At 44.5% G+C, this 22,717-nt stretch overlaps 1 gene segment (V, D, J or C); it reads right to left on the minus strand.

The window, feature by feature from the left end:
- Window positions 1–22,717, minus strand: part of LOC140896676 (T cell receptor alpha chain constant-like) — a 113,261-nt gene that overhangs the window by 4,030 nt on the left and 86,514 nt on the right. Inside the window, 1 exon segment of the C gene segment in view lies at window positions 659–937. Coding sequence covers window positions 659–937 — 279 coding nt within the window.

Genomic DNA, 22,717 nt, shown 5'->3' on the forward strand with positions numbered 1-22,717 from the left:
GGCAGGCTAAAGACTGATCCAGCCAGAGGGCTGAGCCACCTGTCAAAGCAACCCTCACAGGTCTGCAGTGACCTTCACCGGGGCATGTGAGCCTAGCCAGGAGCTGCTCCGCTTTCCGTGGCTGTGAAGGGATGCATTCAGGTGAGTAGGACGCTTGTTGCCATGTCCAAAAATAGTATTAGCCCTTTTCACTGCAGGGCCGCACTGGGAACTGTTCTTTGGCTGCTTGTCCGCTGTGACGCCATAATCCCTTTCAGTGTCGCTGCTCTCGGAGATACAGTCCCTTGTTCTGTGGGGGTGGCCTGTGTTCCTAGGTGTAGCCTTCGGCTGTCTCAAGGCACGTTTTATTTGACTGGCCACGTGAACCAGGGTGCCCTGGCCGCCCCCTTGTTTACCACTCTGCCAATCTTTGGGTCACCCACAAATTTTAAGAACGGCGATTTTATATTTACTTCCAGGTCATTGATAAAGAGATTTAATGGCACCTTGCCTAGCATCGGTGCCTGTGGACCCCTACTACAAAACCCATTATCCCTGCCACCAGCTTATCCATATCTCCCACATGCCAATGAGAATGGGTCATTTCATTGGTCACCACCAATCTGGGACCAGAGCCCAGCCTGTAGCCTAGAAACCACCTCCCAGCCCGCACGTTTACCTTCCTCAGCACTCTCCTTCATACTGTCTACTCCCTCTTCATGTTCAGCAATGCAGCGAATGTTCTCCTGGTCTTCCCAGAGCACCGTCCCATAGCTTGCTTCCATTTCTCCGCTGTCTGGGTTTTTCACCTGCACAATGGAGGCATTGACGTCTGTGAGAGATCTATCTGAGATCCCAACTTTGATGTTGCCAGGGGAGAAGTCCGTGATAAGGCAAGCTGAATAGATCCCATTTTGGGACTTCACTTGGTAGATAGAAGCTTTAGATTTTTTGAGATCTGTGAAAGAGAAAAATCATATGGTCGGGGGTCACTAACCATAGTCCTTGCATGCCTCGTCATCTAAATCTGAAAACCAGGCCATGTAGAGAGAGACTTAAGATAACCTCCTCTTGGATAGACTAGATTGGTCAAGGGGCAACTTCACCCCAGTCTATACAAGGAAGAGATTTCTGACAGTAGGCAGCTCTTCTTTAATCTAGCAAAGGCAGAACAAAATCATAGAAAGCCAGGAAAGACCCCTGTTCTACTCTAGTCTGGCCTCCTGTATTACTTGGACCGTAAGAGTTGACTGAACTAATTCCTGTTTGCACTAGAGCATGTCTTTCTAGAAAAAGAGCAAAATTGATTTAAAAATTTCTCCTCCCTACACCTATTCAAATACTTGTTGATAATTGTCCTATAGACATAATCACTTCAAGCTATGAATGTTTGTTTCTTTAATCTTTCCCCAAAGGTCAGACCCTCCAGACAGCAGTTCAGTTGTCTGGTTTTTCTCTGCATTCCCTTCGTTATGGGTTTGGGATACCCAGAAAAGTCACTTTCTCACCCCTATTCTGTACTGAATGTGTCATGGTGTGTCATGGCAGTTCCACTCTCTGGTCTCTGCTCATGGATGGCTAGATTTCAGTTTTGGACTATTTGGGAGACAAGGATAGGCCTTACAGAGGGATGGACGGAGAGAGACTGCAGAGGAAATGATGGATGGATGGTTGGCTGGATATTGGAGGAGTGCAGATCAATGGGTAGATCTCAATGAGGCAAGACTGGATATGGTTGGGCAGCTAGCTAGCTATTGCCGGCGAAAGGCCAGATAGATTCGTCATTAGTTTTACAGTTAATCATTATTTGCCTGACTCTGTGCTACGTACCCCAAACCCTTGACTAACGCTAGCAGAGGGGGTGTGTGGTGGTTGTTTTTGCACTCCCTTTCTGACTGTGCGGTACTTTTGCAAACGGCTGACTGAGCAGATAACAATGAGAGGCTGGTTTTGCAGAGTGCAACGCCTGTGACGTGTGTTTGTTTCTCAAGCTTACTCGGAGCGACTGGAGACTTTGTTCTAACTCCGAAGGCCGATTTCCTGTAACTGCCCACAGAATTCACCCCTCGCTCTGAGACTTTGCAGGCTGTTTTGGTAAATAGGCACTATTATAACCGCAGCCCCATCGCCCACGTTTCCTGTTGTTCTCTCTGCCTAAATGAACAGAGGCCTCGTCGGAGCTGCTGCCTGCTGGTATCTCTGAGGCCCTTTATTGACAGGATGGACGGGGCAGGTCCAAACTATGCAAAACCTCCTGCCAACACACCTCAACTTTCCACTGCCAGGGCCTTGCCTAGACGTCACGGGGAAGTCCAGGGACCATTCAGTCCTTGAGCCATCCATGGGGAGGCCAGCCCTAGTGGTGACGCAGAGATGAATGTCTGTTCATTTGCAACCTTGGACCAAATTTCTTCCATGCAGGCCAGCATAGAAACCTTTCAGCCAGATTGGTGCTCACACCCTTGAGGTGTGAGGGTCGGTATCTGATTGCCCATCCTCTCCAAGCCAGCTATTCCCTCAACCTTGGGCTGGGTTGGTACAAGTGTCCTAGAAGCAAAAGGAATCTGATCCTATCCCCTGACCTCACTGGTCCCTCTGGTTGGGAATCAGAACCATGTACATCTGAAATGCCCCCATTCTATTCCCCAACTTTTTGCAACTACCCCCCTAGCTATGAAAAGCCCCATTTCCCATCCCAGATCTGGGGCCAAATTGAAAACAGCACCCCCTAGAAACGAAAGGCCCTATATCCCATTCCCTGTCCACTGAGCCATCCATTGTACATGGATTTTGCACAAAGATGTATTCTATGAACGTCCCCTTACTTACTAGCCTTTATTGTTAGTCTGGTCCCACTACCAAAAGTGACTTTGTTATTTCCTCCATAATTCACACTCAGGGAAACGGCATTGCAAAAACCATTCCACGCCCTACCCCAAACCGTTAAAGGGCTGGAATCCACCTGGGGCACAGTTAAACTAGAGCTGGGCGAGTCACAACATTATATGGTTTCGGGTCATTGGTCATTTTGAAAAGTCAACCCCCAAATGGTTTGTTTGGGGTCAGACCGGAAATTAAAAACGTTGGTGAGGCGAAAAGTGTAAAAAAAAAAAAAAAAAAAAAAAAATTTCCCTTGGACAAACCTGAAATGTTTTGTTTCAATTTTGCCAAGTATGGGGGGGGGGGCGCACTTTAAAGACGAACCCATTGATTTGGGCAAAAGCTTTCATGGGTAAGAACCCCCCTTCTCCAGATGCATGGTGTGAAAATGACATATGCAGGCATCAAGATAATATATTTATATATAGCACTGTCTCTCCCCTCGTGAGGTGACTCCCTTCTCTTCATGTGTCAGTGTATCGATGCCTGGATCTGTCATTTTCACGCCATGCATCTGGAGAAGGGGGTTTTTACCCACGAAAGCTTCTGCCCAAATCAATGGGTTTGTCTTTAAAGTGCCACCAGACTCCTCGTTCTTTCAATTTTCACCACTTTTTAAAATGTTTTTGAATTTATTTAAATAAAATTAAATTAAACATTGAAGCAAAGTTCTTTCAGACTGAAAAGTCAATAATTCGGTTCAAAGATGTTGAAATGAAACACTGGAGGGTGGAGGGGGCCTTCAGGTTTTGGTGGTTTTTCCTTTTTCCAAAGAAGCATTTGGCGCAATTGACAAACTCAAGAAATGCTAAGCGGTGTGGCTGACTGCAATTTCTACCGAAAAAAGTTTCAGAAGAAAAATGTCTCCACGCGCTGAGTACGTTAACCATTGACACAGAAAGTAATTTAGGGTTCCCCCTTGTTTCTTGTATTTCTTCCCCTGCGCCAATTTTCTGTGTTTTCACATCGGAAGGCTGCATTTGTGACCTCGTCGTGTGGCGTGATGGAAGCGATTCTGATGACACAACATCAGCCTTGTAACCGAACTTTTATGTTCCTATCTGGCGCTCTGCACCATAGTAGCTGAGCTGCTCGGACAAGTTACACTCCCATGCCACTCAGAGTATTCCCACTCCAGGGGGAACTGAGGCTCAGATATTGTATGGCTGGATTTTCAAAGGAGCACAAAGGGAGTTAAGCATAATTAACCCCATTGACATTTACTAGGATTTGGGTGCCTAAATCTCTTTTAAAAGTCCCAGAGAAAGTGACTTGCCCACAGTGAGCCTGTGGCAGAGTTAAGAACTGACTACAAGTCTTTGGGGTGCTATTCCCCATCAGACTCAGTGTCCATATAGCCCAGCCCTGTTGATAGTGCCCAGGGCCAGCTGCTTACCAGGAAGATACAAGGGTCTCTGCAGTGGGCTGTCATGGCTGGATCATTATACGTATTGATATCGGGTGTTAAGTTCCTTTATGCTTTTCAAAATACCTTTAAAAATCTGGCCCTTATGAGACAATTTTCCCACAGCAGAAGTTTCTTCCTAAGGAATTTGTTAAACTCATTGGGGGGGAAAAAACAAAACAAATTCCTTGGAGGTAACTTTACATACATGCACAGGCTGAGTGTTTCAGGGAGTTCAACGCCCAACTTCCATAGAGTTTGGATCTGGGTGCCTAACTCCCTTAGGCTACATGAACACAAAGGATTCCTAGGGCGGACGCAGCTAAATCTGCAAAGGTGTGCTTTGAACCGGTGTCATCAGCCCACCCCTCTGAGAGGGATAAGCTCTGTCAGTAAAAACGCAGCTTTGCTGGTCTAACTGCATCTAAACTAGGGACTTCAGCCAGCACAGGGATCAGAGCTCTTCACGCCCCTAACCAACAGAGCTATGCCAGCCCAAGATACCTGACCTCTGGCTCCTTTTGAAATCCCCAGCCATAAATTAAAGGCGGGAAGGGATCACAAACTCCTCTAGTCTGATCTGTATAACACAGGCCAGAGAACCCCACGCAGGGACACCTACATCAATCAAAACCACTTCATCCCCTTTGGGAAAAAAAATGTGAGTTGGTACAACTTCTTCCATCTTTTTTTAATTGCTTTTCAATTAAATGAAAATATTTGAGCAATAAAGTTCTGTTTTCATTGACAAACTTGGGCATGTTTGTTGAAGAGCCATAAACCTGAAAACCATTTTTGGGTTGTTTGTGGCAAAATCCAAACCTGTTTCTTTTTTTCAAGTAACCACATTGGGTTGCCCCAAACAAAACCAATTCTGGGGTGGTTCAGGTTTTCAGTGGAAACAAAATGTTTCTGAATAATATTTAGATGAAGTTTAGAAAATTGCTGAAACTTTTTCTTTAATCAGGGACGGGGGAGGAAAAACCCACTTCCTGACCAGCTCTAAAAAATATCATTTTCAAGCAGTGCCAAAAAGCTCCTCTTAATGAAGTGCGGGGAGGGGAGGAGAAAAAAAGAAAAGACACATAAAATAGAAGATTTTTAGGTTGATCTGGAAAAGTCAAAAGAATTTTTTGGCCTAGATTTGGCTGCTTCAGGAGCTGGATACCTCATTCACATTAAAATTCCTGGTTCGAATATAGATGATTTTACAAAGTTCTGCCATAATGACTATTTTAATTAGGAAACTCACTTGGAAGCACTAAGAGTTCTGTTCCAGCTCCAAAGATCACTGTCCTAGGTCCAGTATTCCCACCCCAGTCCGAACCATTACAAATACTCTCCTCCAAGAATGAGTCAGAGAAACCACTCGGAAACTCTCTGACTTCAGGATGAATGTGGTGGTTTCTCTCACTGGTCTCTCAATCCAAGTGCTTACATAGGTTCCAGCTTCATAGTATCTCGCCCCTCATAAAGTTGCATGGCTTTGATCCTCACAGACACCAGAGTGGTCGTAGACTTGAGTTCTATCTATTTCTCTCTCTATCATTGCACTCTAGTTCCACCCTACCCTTTTCATAGCCTGCCTCTCTGGGCCATACTCGCTGGGCTCGACCCTCAGCCTGCTCCCTCTACCGAATGGGAGCTTGTCATTTCCATCACCATAATTCACACCCCAGCCAAGGCCGTTACGAGAATTGCCAAAACCGCACTGACCTATTCCAGCATTTCTGCCCTCAGGGACGTGTTCGCAGTGCCAAAGTAGGGAACAGTCTCGGTACACGAGCTGCAAGTTTTCATTCACGCTATTTCCGGTATGATGCCATTTCATGAAAATGGGTATTTACCCCCCTCTCAAACTGATCTTTTCCCATTTAAAAAAAAACAAAAAAACCCTCAGTTTCAAATTTTACTTGACCCCCCGCAGTTTTCGTTCTTACATTTCAGTTTTTATCCAGCAGGTAGACTTTCCTTCACCCATTTGGAAACCCGCTGGGAGTTGTCCAGACTCCATTTTGAAACGGAAAGAATTTGTTTTCTACACTTTCTGGTTTTGAAACCATTGTTTAAAATATCCCTGGATACAATGTGCTCCCTCAATCTACCCTGAATCATTCAACTGCGGTTCCCGCAGCGAGCTCTCCTAGTCTGCCCTTCTCATTTCCTTTTTGTGCCTTGACTGCCAGCGTGGCTCCACTTCCAGAGAGAACCTGATGGCCTCCACCTCCGTATTTCACAGGCCAGGGGAGCTTTCCCAGGCCTATTTCCATTTACCAGAGTTTAGCCCTCGGTTACTTAATCTAGAATACTTCATTCTATGGATACCAAGTAGAGGTGCTTGAAACTTTTCTTTGCTACCGCTCTTCCCCCACTAAACATGTTTGATTTTCAAATGTGGAAACATTGCCCTAGATTTTTTTTCCAACCTGTCAGGGATGGTCTAGATAATACCATGAGTTCAGGGCACTGGACTAGATGACCTCTCCAGGTCCCTTCCAGTCCTAGGATTCTATGATTTTTAAAGCCACCTAAGGGATTTGATTTCCTTGAAATTGTTAATGATTGTTTTTCGTTATGCTTGTTTTTCGGTTGTCATTCCACACTTTAGCTTTTCATTAGCAATTCCTTGATTGCACATTTTTGTCACATGGCTGTTGTTGGTTTTTTTTTTTTTTTTCCCCCATAGCAAAAATTTGTACTTTGGAACATTTTCCATTTTGGAAGAAAAATCCATTTTCTTCTATTTTGGTAGGATTATGTTAAGCACTTCACACTGCCCTCCTACCTCCTTCTCCCCTGCCGTGTCCTCCTCACCCCCTTCCCTTCCTTTGTCCTTTCATTTAGCTGATTCCCTCCTCATTTAATTCAGCTAAAAAATCATGGCACTAACATGCCATGCTGCCATCCCGTTGTTCACTCTGACTCCTTCCCTCACAGCGGGCCTGTCTGCTCTATTTCGATTGTCCGCTCTTCGGGGCAGGGACTGGCAGCATCTCTGTCTGCACAGCACCTAGCGCAACGGGGCCCCTTTCCAGGCTGGGCCTCAGGCACTAATGTCATAAACACGATGAATAATAACATAGGGGGCAATTTTTATTCTTACCTGGCCTTAAACCTACATGGGAAGCCGCTTCAAAACAAACCCTTGGGGGGTGGGGAATAAAAACTTACCCGGAGTCACTAGAACTTTGGTCCCCATTCCAAATATGAGTTTTCCTAGCCCCTCATTACTCACACTGTGACACCTGCCTCTACAAAATGGGAGGTGACTCTTTCAACTGCTGCTCATCTTGGATATGAAGTGGAGAAGCTTGTGAAATGCTCTCCCAGTGAAGGGCTGGGAAATCCCATTGGACAAAACAATTTAACACATCTCTGGGGACCCAGATGGGTGGGAAAAACCCAGCGATGGCTAAGAGATGGAGGCATGGATTGGCTGACCCAGTAATCCCTTATTCTTCTCTCACATTTGTCACTCTGGAATTTATAGGATGATATGAAGAGAAATAAGTGAGGGTTATAAGGCCTTGGTGGGTCAGCTAGTACATTTCCAAACCATGCATATGTCTGTCTGTCTGTCTACCTACCTCAGGGCTTTGCATTGGTGCCTGTCACTATCGAATTGGGCATCTTCCAAGCTTGCATAGATACTAAGTGAGGGCCCTACAGTATATGGCAAGGAAAAATATTGTTAGAGTGGATTTCAGCTAAATATGACCTACCAGACCTCTGTGATACTATGGTGAGGAGTGGGGTATAGACATTGACTAGACTAGATTCCAACCAGTTATACTCAGGTTCCATTTACGTATGGTTTATAAAAGTTAAAGAAACAACTGATCGGTATTTATTGAATGGTTAATCAACTGTTCTTAGACTGTTATAGAATCCAACAAGTCAGTAACTAGCTCATAACCATGGATTGTACCTTTCTTTAGCACCTTCTACTGATGAGTTATAACTGTTCACAGTACATACTAAGCATGCCTCTGACAGGCTCACAAAACCGAATAACTGATTATTGACCCTTTATACATTATTTATAAATATAGCCTTAATATACCCATTTTGATAATTTTTGGTTCATAATGGGAGTTATCCAAATTCTATTTTGTAACTGACAGACATTTTCAGAATGTCCAGGTTTTGAAAACTATTTTTTAAAGTTAATGGCTAATCATTGTGTTATCTATCCATACTCCTTTCCATTCATAGATCTATTGATTTGCCATGAAAACCTATCACAAAATACCGAGACACTGCATTTCAGTTCCATCATGTATCCTCTGCATTATGATTGATATTTTCAAAGTTAGGCAGCCAACTTCCATTGAACTTCAATGAGAACTGGTTGCCTCTCTCCCTGAAGCCTTTTTCTTTTTGTCCTTGTGCCATACTCACATGGGTTCACCATCAGCTTGGTCCCCTTTCCAAACGTGAGCTTATCTCCTCTATAACTCACACAGCCCAGGAAACCTTTATAAGAACCTTCTTCATGGCACTGACCTTACCTAATACTCTGCTTGCACTTAAGCTTTTAGGGAATGTTTCCTATTTTGGACACAAAGTCTGCAAGTCTGTTTCCAGCTGAGGTTCCAATGTGTCCATCATGGGCCCACTTTGATTTCAAAACCTGATAGGAATTGGAGCTGGAAAAGTTCCATCTAGGCCCATATCCCTGGTCTTGGCTGATCCATCACCCGACTTGCTAATGTATTCAAGGGCGAAGATGGTCTTGTGTTTGGGATGGGACTCGGGAAATCTCGGTTGCATCCCCAGCTGTACCACAGACTCCTTTAAAATGGTCCTTTGGTTAAAGCAGCACAGAGAGGTCAACTTACTTGGGGTAACAAGAAGTTTGGTCCCAGTTCCAAATATGATTTTTCCATAGCCCTGAGTTTTCACACTATGATGACAGCCTCTACAAAATGGGAGGGTGACTGTCTCAAGTCAGTCTGATTTTTTTTCAGATGACATGAAATTTGTAAAACTATTTCGTTTCGACTGAGAAATCACATTACTCCAGTCATTTGTTAAAAGAACTGAAGAAATCCCTGGTGGAAATCTCTTGTCAAGAATCCAATATTTACCCAGAGATTGGAGTTTGACTGGGTGATTTACGAAGTAATTTACTACCCTGACTCTTCTAAACCTAGGAATTATATGATCATGTGAAAAGATTCTGGATAAAATTTCAGAAGTGACATGAGCCAGATTTAAAGGTATTTAGGCACCGAGTGGAATTTTCAACAGTCCCTAGGCACCTCGCACCCATTAACATCAATAGACGTTAAGTGTCTAGGTGCTTTTGAAAAATCCCACTCAGCACCTAAATACCTTATGGTCAGATTTTCAAAGGTATTTAGAAGCCCAAAGGTGCGGATAGGCACCTAGTCGGATTTTCAAAAGTGTCAAACAGAGTAAGGTGCCTAATTCCCATTGAATTCCGATCTGCATCTTTAGTCACCGAAATACCTAGGAAAAGTTGGTCGTTAGGAGCCCAAGTTTTGCTGAAAGTCAGTGGGTCTTAGGCTTCTAAGTCACATAAGATTTTTTTCCCCCTTAGCCTCCTGAGTCACTCGAAGATGGGACCCAAGGTCATTCATTTGAAAATTGTACTCCCTCTCAATAAATACAAGGGTTTTCATGCCCAAGTGGGTCACCTAATAGAATCTGCAGGCCTCAAGATCCTATCTATCTGTACCCTGCCTTCTGTATATGTACACATCTAGTTACTCAGATCCATCTGTCTAATCATAAGTCCCTCGTTACTATATTTTCTTTCTTTCTTTCATTGTGTAGCACTGCTGTATTGATCTATCCCCATGCATACCTCTTCCTAACCCTCTGTCTATCTTTCCATCTGCAGGATCACTTAGGTATCTCTCTGTATTCCATGGACTGCGAATCATTGTCTTCTGCAGCCATCACACAATCTCTTCTTCTGCCCTTATCATTTGATCGTTCTTTTATACTCACCCGGCCTGACCGCCAGCCTGGTCCCCTTTCCAAACGTGAGCTTATATCCCCCACCTCCATAATTCACACAACCCAGGAAGCCTTTACAAGAACATCTGTGACTGGGCTGATGTCTGACACGATTCTGCCCTCTGTTAGGGTTTCCGGAACACTTCCTGCTTTGGACACCAGGTCTATAAGTCCATTTCTAACTGGATTTCCCCATGTGTCCATGATGGACCCCTTTTGCTGCCACCATCGTGTGGGAATTGGAGATGGAAAAGAGGTATCTAGTTCCATCCCCAGGGATTCCTAGGTCCCACTTAGTCTGTACTTGCTACAGCTAATGAAGTAAAAGGAAAGGCTGGTTGGTTTGTTTGTTTGTTCTTTTTGGCTGGGCTGGTACAAAAGAGATCTGCCTTCAAATCCCAGCTTTGCTGTCACAGTCTGTGTGACCTTGGTCAAGTTACTTAGGCTGACATCGTCAAAGCTGTCTAGGCAACCTAGGTGCCATGAAAGCCTGGCCCACCCCTTCACTGGTGTTATATTCGCAGCATACGTGCAGAGAAGTTAGAGTAGTTTATAGTTTTATCTTTCTGGAAGATTGCAAGGTAACACTGCTTTATCTCTTAGACTCCACAACTCTCATTATCAAGAACCAAACCCAGCAAGAGATAAAGCAGGCTTCTCCCTAAGGCAGAGAGGAACAACTTGCTCTGGGCTGGCTCTTTGCAAAATAACTGCTGAGGATCATGCACTTCCCCCTGAGCCCCCTAACCTGCAAGCAGCCCCCTTGGAATTGAAAGGGAAAGCTGTAATTTTAGCACCGGTTTTCAGTACACTACAATTGTCTAAAAGGGATGGCTGGCTTTGCTGTTGAAGCAGCGTTAGGCAAATCAAACTCACCGGGGGTAACAAGAAGCTTGGTCCCAGTTCCAAATATGACTGCCCACACTCCCTGATTAGTCACACTGTGACACAGGCCTCTACGAAATGCAGGCAATGGTCCCAGCTCATTCCCTTTACCATGTCGTACAAAACAGGTCAGAGGACTGGGGAATGATTTCCCAAAGGAAGTGACTGGAAGGAGTGTAAAAGGTCCCTAGTGAATATTATAGGAACAACAGACCATTGGCACATGGGTGGGGAAAGACCTGCCCAGTCTCTTTCATCCCTGACTTCTGTAACTCTAGGATGTATGTGATGACCTGAGAGATTCTAGCAATACACAGGAGGGTTACAAGGACTTAATAGGTCAAGTAGTGCATTTCCCAGGTGATATTTATCTATCTCATGAAAACCAGCCACAAAATATGAAGTGCTGCGTTCCAGTTCCGTCGCGCACTCTCCACATTCTGCTTTTGTGGATTTGTCCGTGTCCTGCTCACCTGAGCTGACCCTTAGCCACGTCCCTCATCCAAACGGCAGCTGATCTGCTCCAAACTCCACACAGCCCAGGAAGCCTTCACGAGCTTTCCTGACGGCGCTGAGTCACAGAGAATAAATGCCTGGCCCAAAGTTACAAAGTGAGTCAGCCACGGGGGCAGGAATGGAACCCAGGAGTCCTGTCTCACATGGCAGTATTTTAACTACTCCCAGCATGTACCGTCTACACTTGGTTGTCCGGGGAACCTGCCTCTGGTGCAGGCCTAGCCTAGACTGGAGGGGACCTCCCTTATAAATATTAGCCCAGTCGTTGGGGTAATCGCCTAGGATGTAGAATAATACCCATGTCCAATTCCCTTCTCTGCCTGATGTGGAGACGGGATTTGTTCCCGGCTCTCTCACATTGTAGGAGAATGCTGTACATCTACGCCCTAACCACTGGCCTATAGCGACACAAGCTGGATGAGGGAATATCTTTTATTGGCCCAACTCCCACTGGTGAAAGAGGCAAGGTTTCAAGCTACACTGAGCTCTTCTTCAGGTCTGGGAAAGGTACTCCGAGCAGCACAGCTAACTCCAAGGTGGAGCAGATGGTTTCGCATAAGTAGATAGTCACTGGGCCAGGCGAAGAGTGAGACTGACTATCCACAGTCCGTTCATAGGCCCATCCATAGTCATTCATGATGACAATGGGCACTATCAGATAAAAGAGACTGGGGCAGATAGACCCCAGGTCTGCTCCAGTCTGGCAAGGCACTCAGTCACTTTCTAGCACTTCCTCCTGCCACCGGCCCATTCATGCCCCCTCTAATGGCTCGTGGTGTAGGGCCAGAGCCTCAGGAGGCCTCAATCAGCACAGCTCCTTTGGGGTCAATGGAGCTACACCAATTCATACCAGCTACGGGGCTGGCCCTGACCTACACCTTTACTCCCGGCAGGGCCAAAACACAACCAGCTAACTGGGAAAGCTCTTCCCAAAACGCCAAGGCAGATTAAACAAAACAAAAGTCACTTGGGAACACTGAACGTACCTGGAGAAACCACAAGTTTAGTCCCAGCTCCAAACAGAAGCTTATCGAATCCCCCGGTCCTCACTGTGACACAAGCCTCTACAAAATGGTGGGGCCGGGGATAGCTCTCTGGCCTGGGTGTGGAGCTCTGTCCACACATAGGAGGCACTGAACACCAAGGGAAGGGGATGGAAGCCCCATTCCCCAGGACTGGTAAATCTGGCTATCTGTTCTTGCACCTCTCTCTCTTTATCTGTCCTTCCGTCCACAGTGTCTATGCCCTTTATTTCATCTGCATTATCTGTCTGTCCTTCCAACTGGGGCATCTTTCACAGCAGTATCTCTGTCCATCTGTCTGTCTCGGTACGCACATGATCCTTGTTCCCGTGATATCTGATCACCTGGGGCGTCTATTCTGTCCCTTGTCATTTAACAAGACTTCTTACTTTTTTGCTCAGTTTCACCCCATTATTGCAGCCCCTCCAACAAACTAAGCACCCCCCTCTGGTGTCTGCACCCTGCATATTAACCCATATTCCTCATCTTACTTCTCACTTACTGGGTTCCACCTTCACCTGAGTGCCACTCCCAAAGGTAAATCTGGTTCCTGAGCCTCCTAGTTCACTCAGTGATTTTGGATGCAACCGAAACTCCACCACCTCTGCTTTTAGCGAATCGGCTGATGTCTAGGATCCAGCTACGTATATGTGTGTATATACACTTACAACTATACGTAAAGAGAATATATGTGTAATATCTCACACACACACACACACACATTACTGTAACACACCTAGGGGTCCAAACCAAATCCAGGAGCACAGTGTGCTAGGAGCTGTACAAACTGAAGAAGAGACAGCTTCTGCCCCAAAGAGCCTACAGTGGAAATAGACACGAAAGTACCATATTATGAATTTGAAGAGGAGGAGCTGAAGCACCAGGAATGATTTGTCCCAGATCACACAGGGAGACACTGGCAGAATTAGAAAGAAACCCCAGTTACATTCAGTGCCTTAACTACAAGACAATGACCACTTTCTAGAAAAAAATCAGTGCAGGGCTATGAAAATAAAATTGATTTTTCCCTCTTAGAGCTGGTCAGAAACACTTCTGCCAAACTTCCCTTCAAAGGAAAACTGAGATTTCAACTGAATGAAAACCTTCATGGAAGCTGCCTCCTTCCCTTTCATTTCCTTTTTTTTTTTTTTTTAAACTCTTCTTTGGCAAACCCAAAGAACATGAAAATCAAACATTGTTGGGCGAAACCTGCAACTTTTCAGCTGAATATTTTTGGTTTTCAGGTGCTGGAAATAGAGCAATTATGGGTGTTTAGGGTTTTCCACTAAAACGTTGACCTTTTCTGATGCAAATTCCAATAAGAACCAAAAAAACCCTGTGGTTTTTGTTGAAAATTTTCACAAAAAAATCCTTCCATTTTCTGACCACCTCTAATTATTACTGAATTTCTCAAACCCACCAATGAACATCACACGGGCATCTTTGGGTTGAGCGTAAATCAACATAGCTCCATACTCAAGTGATAGTCAATGTATCCTGATTTACACCAATGGGGGGAATTGCCCTACGTGCCTGTATATAATTCTACTCTTAATGAAGTTGACAAACCAGTTTAAAAAAACCCCTGGGGCATTAAACATACCTGGAGATACCAGAAGTTTGGTCCCTGCTCCAAATGTGAGTTTGCTGTAACCCCCTGTGTTCACACCCAGACACGAGGCACTACAAAATGGTGTGTGGGGGAAGCAAACCATAGTGGGAGAAAATTTAGGGCAATACACAGGAAGTCTTGGGTTGTGGATGGTATCTCCTAGGAAGGGGATGGAATTCGTGACACTTGGGTTATTTAAAATAATTGCTCCATTTATTTATTTATCTAATCTCCCTTTGCTCTAACGAGGCCCACCAGACACTATGGTGATGGAAATCAATGGAAAAAGATGAAAGATTGGATGTTAATTGGACAGCAAGCGACATTTCACTGATCCCTGTACTGTTACAATATCAAACAGATATTCACTAGTGTATTGCCACTCTAAATAGCCCTTAATAACACTCACTGGGAATCCAGCTGCCCTAGCCACAGCTCAAATGAATAAAACTCTGGCCTCTCACTTGGTTTGACAAGAAGCCTGGTCCCTTTCCCGAAGATGAGTTCGTAGCTGTTGATGTTCACACAGTGTTTTCTGGTACAACAAGAACATGCTCAGAATTGTCCCCACACACCCATGCAACCTCCACTCTCCCTTGGCTGCCTCCCTGAACGACAACAGGCCCGATCCACCCGCCTCAGCGAAAGGGGAAAGTCAGCGGGCACTCCACTGGAATCGGTGGAACTATTATTGGCCAATGCCTGGTGTGAGAAGAATCAGACTCACGGCACTTATTCCACAGGGGCCAGATCTTCACCTGGTGTAAATGAGTGGCGTACCTGGGACTTCTAATAATAATAGCTACTCTTTCGACACATTGTTGTTGTAGCCATGTTGGTCCCAGGGTGTTAGCAAGATGAGATGGGTGAAGTAATATCTGTTACTGGACCAGCTTCTGTTGCTGGGAGAGACCAGCTTTCGAGAACCTGAAGAAGAGCTCTGTGTAGCTCGAAAGCTGGTCTCTCTCGCCAGCAGAAGTTGGTCCAATAACAGATATTACCCCTTACACCACTTTCCATCCGTAGATCTCAATATGCTTTGCGAAGGAGATTCATACCATCATCCCCTTCTGTGAAATGGGGATAAAGAGGCACGGAGGGGAAGGGACTAGATGGTAAGTGAAGTGAAGCGACATTGATTTACACCAGCTGAGGATTTGGCCCACATTCTTTTCATTGAGCCTTGAAAACACTTGCAAGGATCATAAGCACTAAGTCTTATCTCTTTCTTTCTACCACTTTAGCCACCCAGCTCTTTCTATCGATCATTGTCTGTGCCTCTATTTATCCCTCAATCCATCACTCATTCTCCTTTCATTTGGCCACTTTCCTGACCCTTTTACTCTCTCTGTATTTATCACTTAGTAAATACCATGGCAGCCTCCACATAGGTCTGTCTGTCTTTTCTTTCTCTCTTGCTGCCCATTTCCATTCAATGGCTACTACACTGGATATCCACTTACAGCCACATTCTAATTATTCCCATTACATCAGCAGGAGCAGGTGGAATAATAGCTCGGACTAAGGTATTTAATTACACTTTTCCCAGTGCATGTTGCTGCAAACAGACGTTTCCCAGCACAGTGGCTGGATTAATAATGATCAATTAAACCAGATGAGATTTCCCCCCATTAATCAGTGCATGATTTATTCATATCATGAATAATAGTTTCCACATCTAACTCCCTGACATTGTTTTGTCTGTTACGGGGTTTTATACTTACTGGCTTCAACTGATAACTTTGTGCCTGTCCAAAAAATCACATTGTTTCCGGCAGAGCCCCCTCTGTGCTGCCAAAGACAGGCCTATGGTTCCTCAGAACCCACTGCTCATTTTGCATCCCAAAACCAATATTTTTATCTGTCTTTCTTACACTTCACACTTCTGATATGACCTTTTCCTGTAACTTAACCTCTCATTGAATTCATCCGATACTTTAGAGAGGAGGGCTGGGAGTTTCAAAGGGGCTGAAGAGCATTAATGATAACAATACCTGCTTCTTATCATTAGTAGATCTGACCGTGCTTTTCAAAGGAGGTCAGCATCTTTATCCCCATTTTACAAATAGGGAAACTGAGGCAGGGGGCGGTGAAGTAGCAGGTTACTGGAAGAGTTGTGAATAGAAACCACGTCGGCTGAGTTCAAGTCCAATATATACCTCATTATATTCAAGTTTCCATTTAAATTAAAGGGAGATGAACAGCTCACTCCCTGAGGCAACTTTGAAAAAGCCAGTCAAGAGAACAATAGGGGACATATTACAGGAATATAAAATATGAATGAGCGAGAGAGAGATGGTAGATCTGGCACATCTATTTACCCAGCCTTTTAAGCACTGGAACAAGCTACCATGGAAAATGGCAAGTTCTCCATTTTGTGGTGGCTTCGGACAGCTTTCTGGAAGATATGCTTTACCCAAACAGTAGTTATTGGGCTCAGGGCACGGGTATATGGATGAAATGCTATGGCTTGTGTTATCCATATCCCTCAGCTATGAAAATCTATAGTACAAGAACAAGGAGACATTCAAAGAAATTGAAAGGCAGCAAATGTAACAGTGATAAAAGGAAATACTTTTTTCCCATTCAACTGGGGGCTGCTCATATGCAGAGCCAGAGACCATGCCCACCTAAGAGAGTTTATTGAGGTTTTCAAAGCTGCCTGAAGGAGTCATATGTCAGGTTCCCATTAAAAAATAATAGGAATTGGGTGTCCAAATCCCCTAGGTGGCTTTTAAAATCTCAGCCAAAGTGTGTGTGCGGGAAACGATTAATGTCCCCATTTTACAGCTGGGGAACTGAAACAGAGATTGTAGCTGGGATTTTGACACCTAACTGCTATTGAGTTTCAATAGGACCTGAGGGCCGAAATCTCTTAGGCTCTTTGGAAAATTCCAGCTTAAGTGACTTGCCCTAAAAGGGTAAATATGGGAATTGAACTTTGTTCTGCTTAGTCCTAATCCCACCTCAAACTCCCTGACCTTCTTGGTTCTCCTTAACCCTATTTACATATATTTTGTACAACTCTAAGCTCTTCCCCTCTCTGCTCCACTTCACGCTCGTCAGACATTTTCACATTCTCACCTCACATCTCACTTACTTGGCTTCACTCTCACCTGGGTTCCATCCCCAAAGATGAGTCCAGTCCCTGCTCCTCCATAATTCACACAGTGGTTCACAGAGTGACAGAAACCCTCACCCTGCATCCACCACCATCTCCTCACTGATCTACCCAGTGGTCTCTGTGCTAAGTGCAGGATATAAGGCAGAACAATTATGGCCTCTGCAAAATGACCTTTTGGATCCACAAAAGCCTTTCTAGGATATGCCGATAAATAGGAACACGTTAGTTCTTTGCCCATATATTTTCTATTATCTCAGATAGATCAGAGTGATTCTTCCCTCACTCATTCACGTGTAAATCAGGAATAATTTCACTGGAGTCAATGGGACTGGTTCTCTTTCCACTCATCGCAACGCAAAACAGGAGTACATCTATTGGAATCAATGGTTTCAGAGTAGCAGCCATGTTAGTCTGTATCCGCAAAACGAAAGGAATACTTGTGGCACCTTAGAGCATAAGCTTTCGTGAAAGCTTATGCTCAAATAAATTTGTTAGTCTCTAAGATGCCACAAGTACTCCTTTTCTTTTTATTGGAATCAATGTCACTGCCATTTGTATAACCTCATGTAACTTAGATCAACATCAGGTCCAGCTACTCATAGAGAATAGAAATTCAGCTCACCTGGGGTAACTAGAAGTTTAGTTCCACTGCCAAATATGAGTTTCCCCCTTGCCCCAGAATCAACACTGTGACACAGACCTCTACAAAATAGTGTGTCTAAGTCAAGACACATGGGTCTTCAAGGGACAGCAATCTAGGACAGTGAGATAGTTGTGGGGGCCCCAACACCTAGGACATAGACCAAAGAGAGACCCGGGGGTTGTGTTATAGGCCGGGGGGATTGGATTGTTAAACCTGGGGTGAAACTCTGGACCATTGAAGTCAATGCAAGTTTTGGCCATTGACTTCAATGGAGCTGAAATTGTAACCCTGGGTAATATATTGCTGGGAATAGAACTTTCCCATCTCAGACTGATAGTGAGTGAAGAGATGCTGTTCAGAGACTTATAAATACTCCAGTGATAAAGAAACTAGTGGCTTGTCACTGAAGTGGAGAGTAGAGAAGACCTATAGAATCCGCGGTGGTTCTCTGGGGGGGTCTCATCTCTGGATACCTAGAGTGATGGCAACTCAAGAGAGATCCACTTATTTTCCTATTTATATCAGCATTTAGCATTTGTTGCATGATCACTCCAATGCCAAATATATAGACACTTCCCCTGTTAAATTTAAACATTGCATGCAACTTTCCTGGTTTAACAAGAACCCTCATCCCATTCCAAAACATGACTTTGAAGCTACTGGCATGCGAAAAGCAATTATTACTGCAGCAAAAACATGCCGAGATATCAACTTCTTTCTTTCTTTCTCTTTCTTTCTTTCCTTCCATTGCAATACCTGTATCCATCCTTACATTCAGAGTATCTGTCTCTATCTATCCTCATACATTAAAGTGCTTCTGTCTCTGAATGCTGTAAGATAAATATTCAATGCATATTTGACATTGATACTCCAGTAATGTACTTATAAATTCTCTCTCTCTCTCAGTGCCCATCACCACAGTATCAGAGTACCACTCAAGAACCACAAAACATTATATTTTCTTATAGTCCCCTCATCATTATTTATATCTGTATGAACGAGGACTGGGGTAACAGAGACGAAGGTCGTTCTTTACCCAGCTTCCATTGACACACCTAACTTCCTTCGACTCCACTGAAAATACCACCTTAGTGTTGGTTAAATAATATTTGTGGATAAATTATCTGATTAATTTCCCCATAAAATTTCAGTTAAGACCCTCACAAAGAAATGTTTCTACCATCTCTAGAGATGACTGAATAATATTCAGGTACATTCTTGCAATATTTACTCATCAATTAGTGAATCATTTTTTCATTATTTTTTTTTCCATAATTCAATCACCTCTTGAAATCCCTTGATGTTGTTCTGTCTTGCAATGGGTTACATACTCACTGGGTTCGACTGATATTTTTGTTCCTTTGCCGAAGATGAATGTATCTCCTGCCCCATAGTTCACACTGTGCTATTCATTGTATCAAAAACACGTCTAAGCTCACAGAACCTGTTCCTCAACTTCCATTCATTAGCACTGATTTCAAAACAATGGATTGGGTGTTTCCAGGATCACACCTTCAGCTAGAGAAGCAAGGATACAATCACAAAGATCTTGACCATTCTCTTCAAGGAATCCTCCTCACATGACTTAGCAGCAGTACTAAAATTAATGCCAACCATGGGGAAGAATTTCAAAAGCACAGAGGGAAGCTAGGTGATGAACTCCCACTGATTTTTTTTCCAGTGGGATTTAGGTCCCTAAATATCATAGAATCATAGAATATCAGGGTTGGAAGGGACCTCAGGAGGTCATCTAGTCCAACCCCCTGCTCAAAAGCAGGACCCATACCCAATTAAATCATCCCAGCCAGGGCTTTGTCAAGCCTGACATTAAAAACTTCTAAGGAAGGAGATTCCACCACCTCCCTAGGTAACGCATTCCAGTGTTTCACCACCCTCCTAATGAAAAAGTTTTTCCTAATATCCAACCTAAACCTCCCCCACTGCAACTTGAGACCATTACTCCTTGTCCTGTCCTCTTCCACCACTCAGAATAGTCTAGAACCATCCTCTCTGGAACCACCTCTCAGGTAGTTGAAAGCAGCTATCAAATCCCCCCTCATTCTTCTCTTCCGCAGACTAAACAATCCCAGTTCCCTCAGCCTCTCCTCATAAGTCATGTGTTCCAGACCCCTAATCATTTTTGTTGCCCTTCGCTGGACTCTCTCCAATTTATCCACATCCTTCTTGTAGTGTGGGGCTCAAAACTGGACACAGTACTCCAGATGAGGCCTCACCAATGTCGAATAGAGGGGGACGATCACGTCCCTCGATCTGCTGGCAATGCTCCTACTTATACATCCCAAAATGCCATTGGCCTTCTTGGCAACAAGGGCACACTGCTGGCTCATATCCAGCTTCTCGTCCACTGTCACCCCTAGGTCCTTTTCCGCAGAACTGCTGCCTAGCCATTCGGTCCCTAGTCTGTAGCTGTGCATTGGGTTCTTCCGTCCTAAGTGCAGGACCCTGCACTTATCCTTATTGAATCTCATCAGATTTCTTTTGGCCCAATCCTCCAATTTGTCTAGGTCCCTCTGTATCCTATCCCTGCCCTCCAGCGTATCTACCACTCCTCCCAGTTTAGTATCATCCGCAAATTTGCTGAGAGTGCAATCCACACCATCCTCCAGATCATTTATGAAGATATTGAACAAAACCGGCCCCAGGACCGACCCCTGGGGCACTCCACTTGACACCGGCTGCCAACTAGACATGGAGCCATTGATCACTACCCATTGAGCCTGACAATCTAGCCAACTTTCTACCCACCTTATAGTGCATTCATCCAGCCCATACTTCCTTAACTTGCTGACAAGAATACTGTGGGAGACCGTGTCAAAAGCTTTGCTCAGGTCAAGATACAATACATCCACTGCTTTCCCTTCATCCACAGAACCAGTAATCTCATCATAAAAGGCGATTAGATTAGTCAGGCATGACCTTCCCTTGGTGAATCCATGCTGACTGTTCCTGATCACTTTCCTCTCATGTAAGTGCTTCAGGATTGATTCTTTGAGGACCTGCTCCATGATTTTTCCAGGGACTGAGGTGAGGCAGACTGGCCTGTAGTTCCCAGGATCCTCCTTCTTCCCTTTTTTAAAGATTGGCACTACATTAGCCTTTTTACAGTCATCCGGGACTTCCCCCGTTCGCCACGAGTTTTCAAAGATAATGGCCAATGGCTCTGCAATCACAGCCACCAGTTCCTTTAGCACTCTCGGATGCAACTCATCCGGCCCCATGGGCTTGTGCACGTCCAGTTTTTCTAAATAGTCCCTAACCACCTCTTTCTCCACAGAGGGCTGGCCATCTATTCCCCATGTTGTGATGCCCAGCACAGCAGTCTGGGAGCTGACCTTGTTCGTGAAGACAGAGGCAAAAAAAGCATTGAGTACATTAGCTTTTTCTACATCCTCCGTCACTAGGTTGCCTCCCTCATTCATTAAGGGGCCCACACTTTCCTTGGCTTTCTTCTTGTTGCCAACATACCTGAAGAAACCCTTCTTGTTACTCTTAACATCTCTCGCTAGCTGCAGCTCCAGGTGCGATTTGGCCCTCCTAATTTCATTCCTACATGCCCGAGCAATATTTTTATACTCTTCCCTGGTCATATGTCCAACCTTCCACTTCTTGTAAGCTTCTTTTTATCCATTTGTTTTATTTGCAGATCTCCCCCTATAATGACTAAATAACAATTTTATAGTAATTCTAGAGAGAGATTTTCAAAGAACCCTCTGAGATGTCCATTGGAATATTGGCTATACTATTTATCAGGTTGGCAAATCTAGTTTGTTAGATTTCAGCTTTCAAATCTAACTGACATGTTGGTATATTCAAAACCATTTGACCCGCATTCATGTTTGCAGCCCTAAGAGTGTTGGGTGCCAAAATCCCATTGCAATTCAACCAGAGTTGGGTGCCTGACTCCCTCAGGCTCCTTTGAAATTGTCAAGGCACTATACAACCATTAATTAAGGAACCCTCCACACCCCGCCGGTCAGGCTGGAAAGCATTGCTATTACCAGGGCGCAGATGGAGATACCTTGAACAGTTAGTACGTGGCACGCTGGAGCACAGCAGATTTACACCCTGGCTTGCTGTGCATTAACTTGCCATGTAGACATGCCCTGGGTGTTATTCTGGCCTCAGTTACACTGGTTCAAGTCTACTGTATTACTGTTTATATGACAGTGGAACATAAAGGTCCTAACTGAGATCAGGGCCGCTTAGTGCAGGTCGCTGCCCAGGCACCGAGGCGAGAAAGAGTCCCTGCCCTGAAGAGTTTAGTCTAACTATACAAGACACACAAAAGAGGGAGAAATGTCTCCATTTTACAGATGAGGAATTGAAGCACAGAGAGATTATGGCTAGGCTATTCCAAAGAATTTAATGGAGTTGAGTTTCAAAGGGGTTTGCTTGCCCAATGGGAGATAAGCAAATAATTCCCCCAGGCTCTTTGGAAAACTCCTTGCCTAAGGGATTTATTGCAAGGTCTCACATGGAGTCGAGCCAGGAATTGAACCCAGACCATCTGAGTCCCAGTCCAGCACCTCAATGTCTTCCTCCTTCTCTGTCCTTTTTCTCTTTCAGTGCTTATGTCATGCCCATCACCGTGGTATCTGAGCACACACTGTGGCCAGTGGAGATTAGAATAAGGCTCACAGAG

This window comes from Lepidochelys kempii, chromosome 13, assembly GCF_965140285.1.
Source record: "Lepidochelys kempii isolate rLepKem1 chromosome 13, rLepKem1.hap1, whole genome shotgun sequence".
NCBI classification, from domain to species: Eukaryota; Metazoa; Chordata; order Testudines; family Cheloniidae; genus Lepidochelys; species Lepidochelys kempii.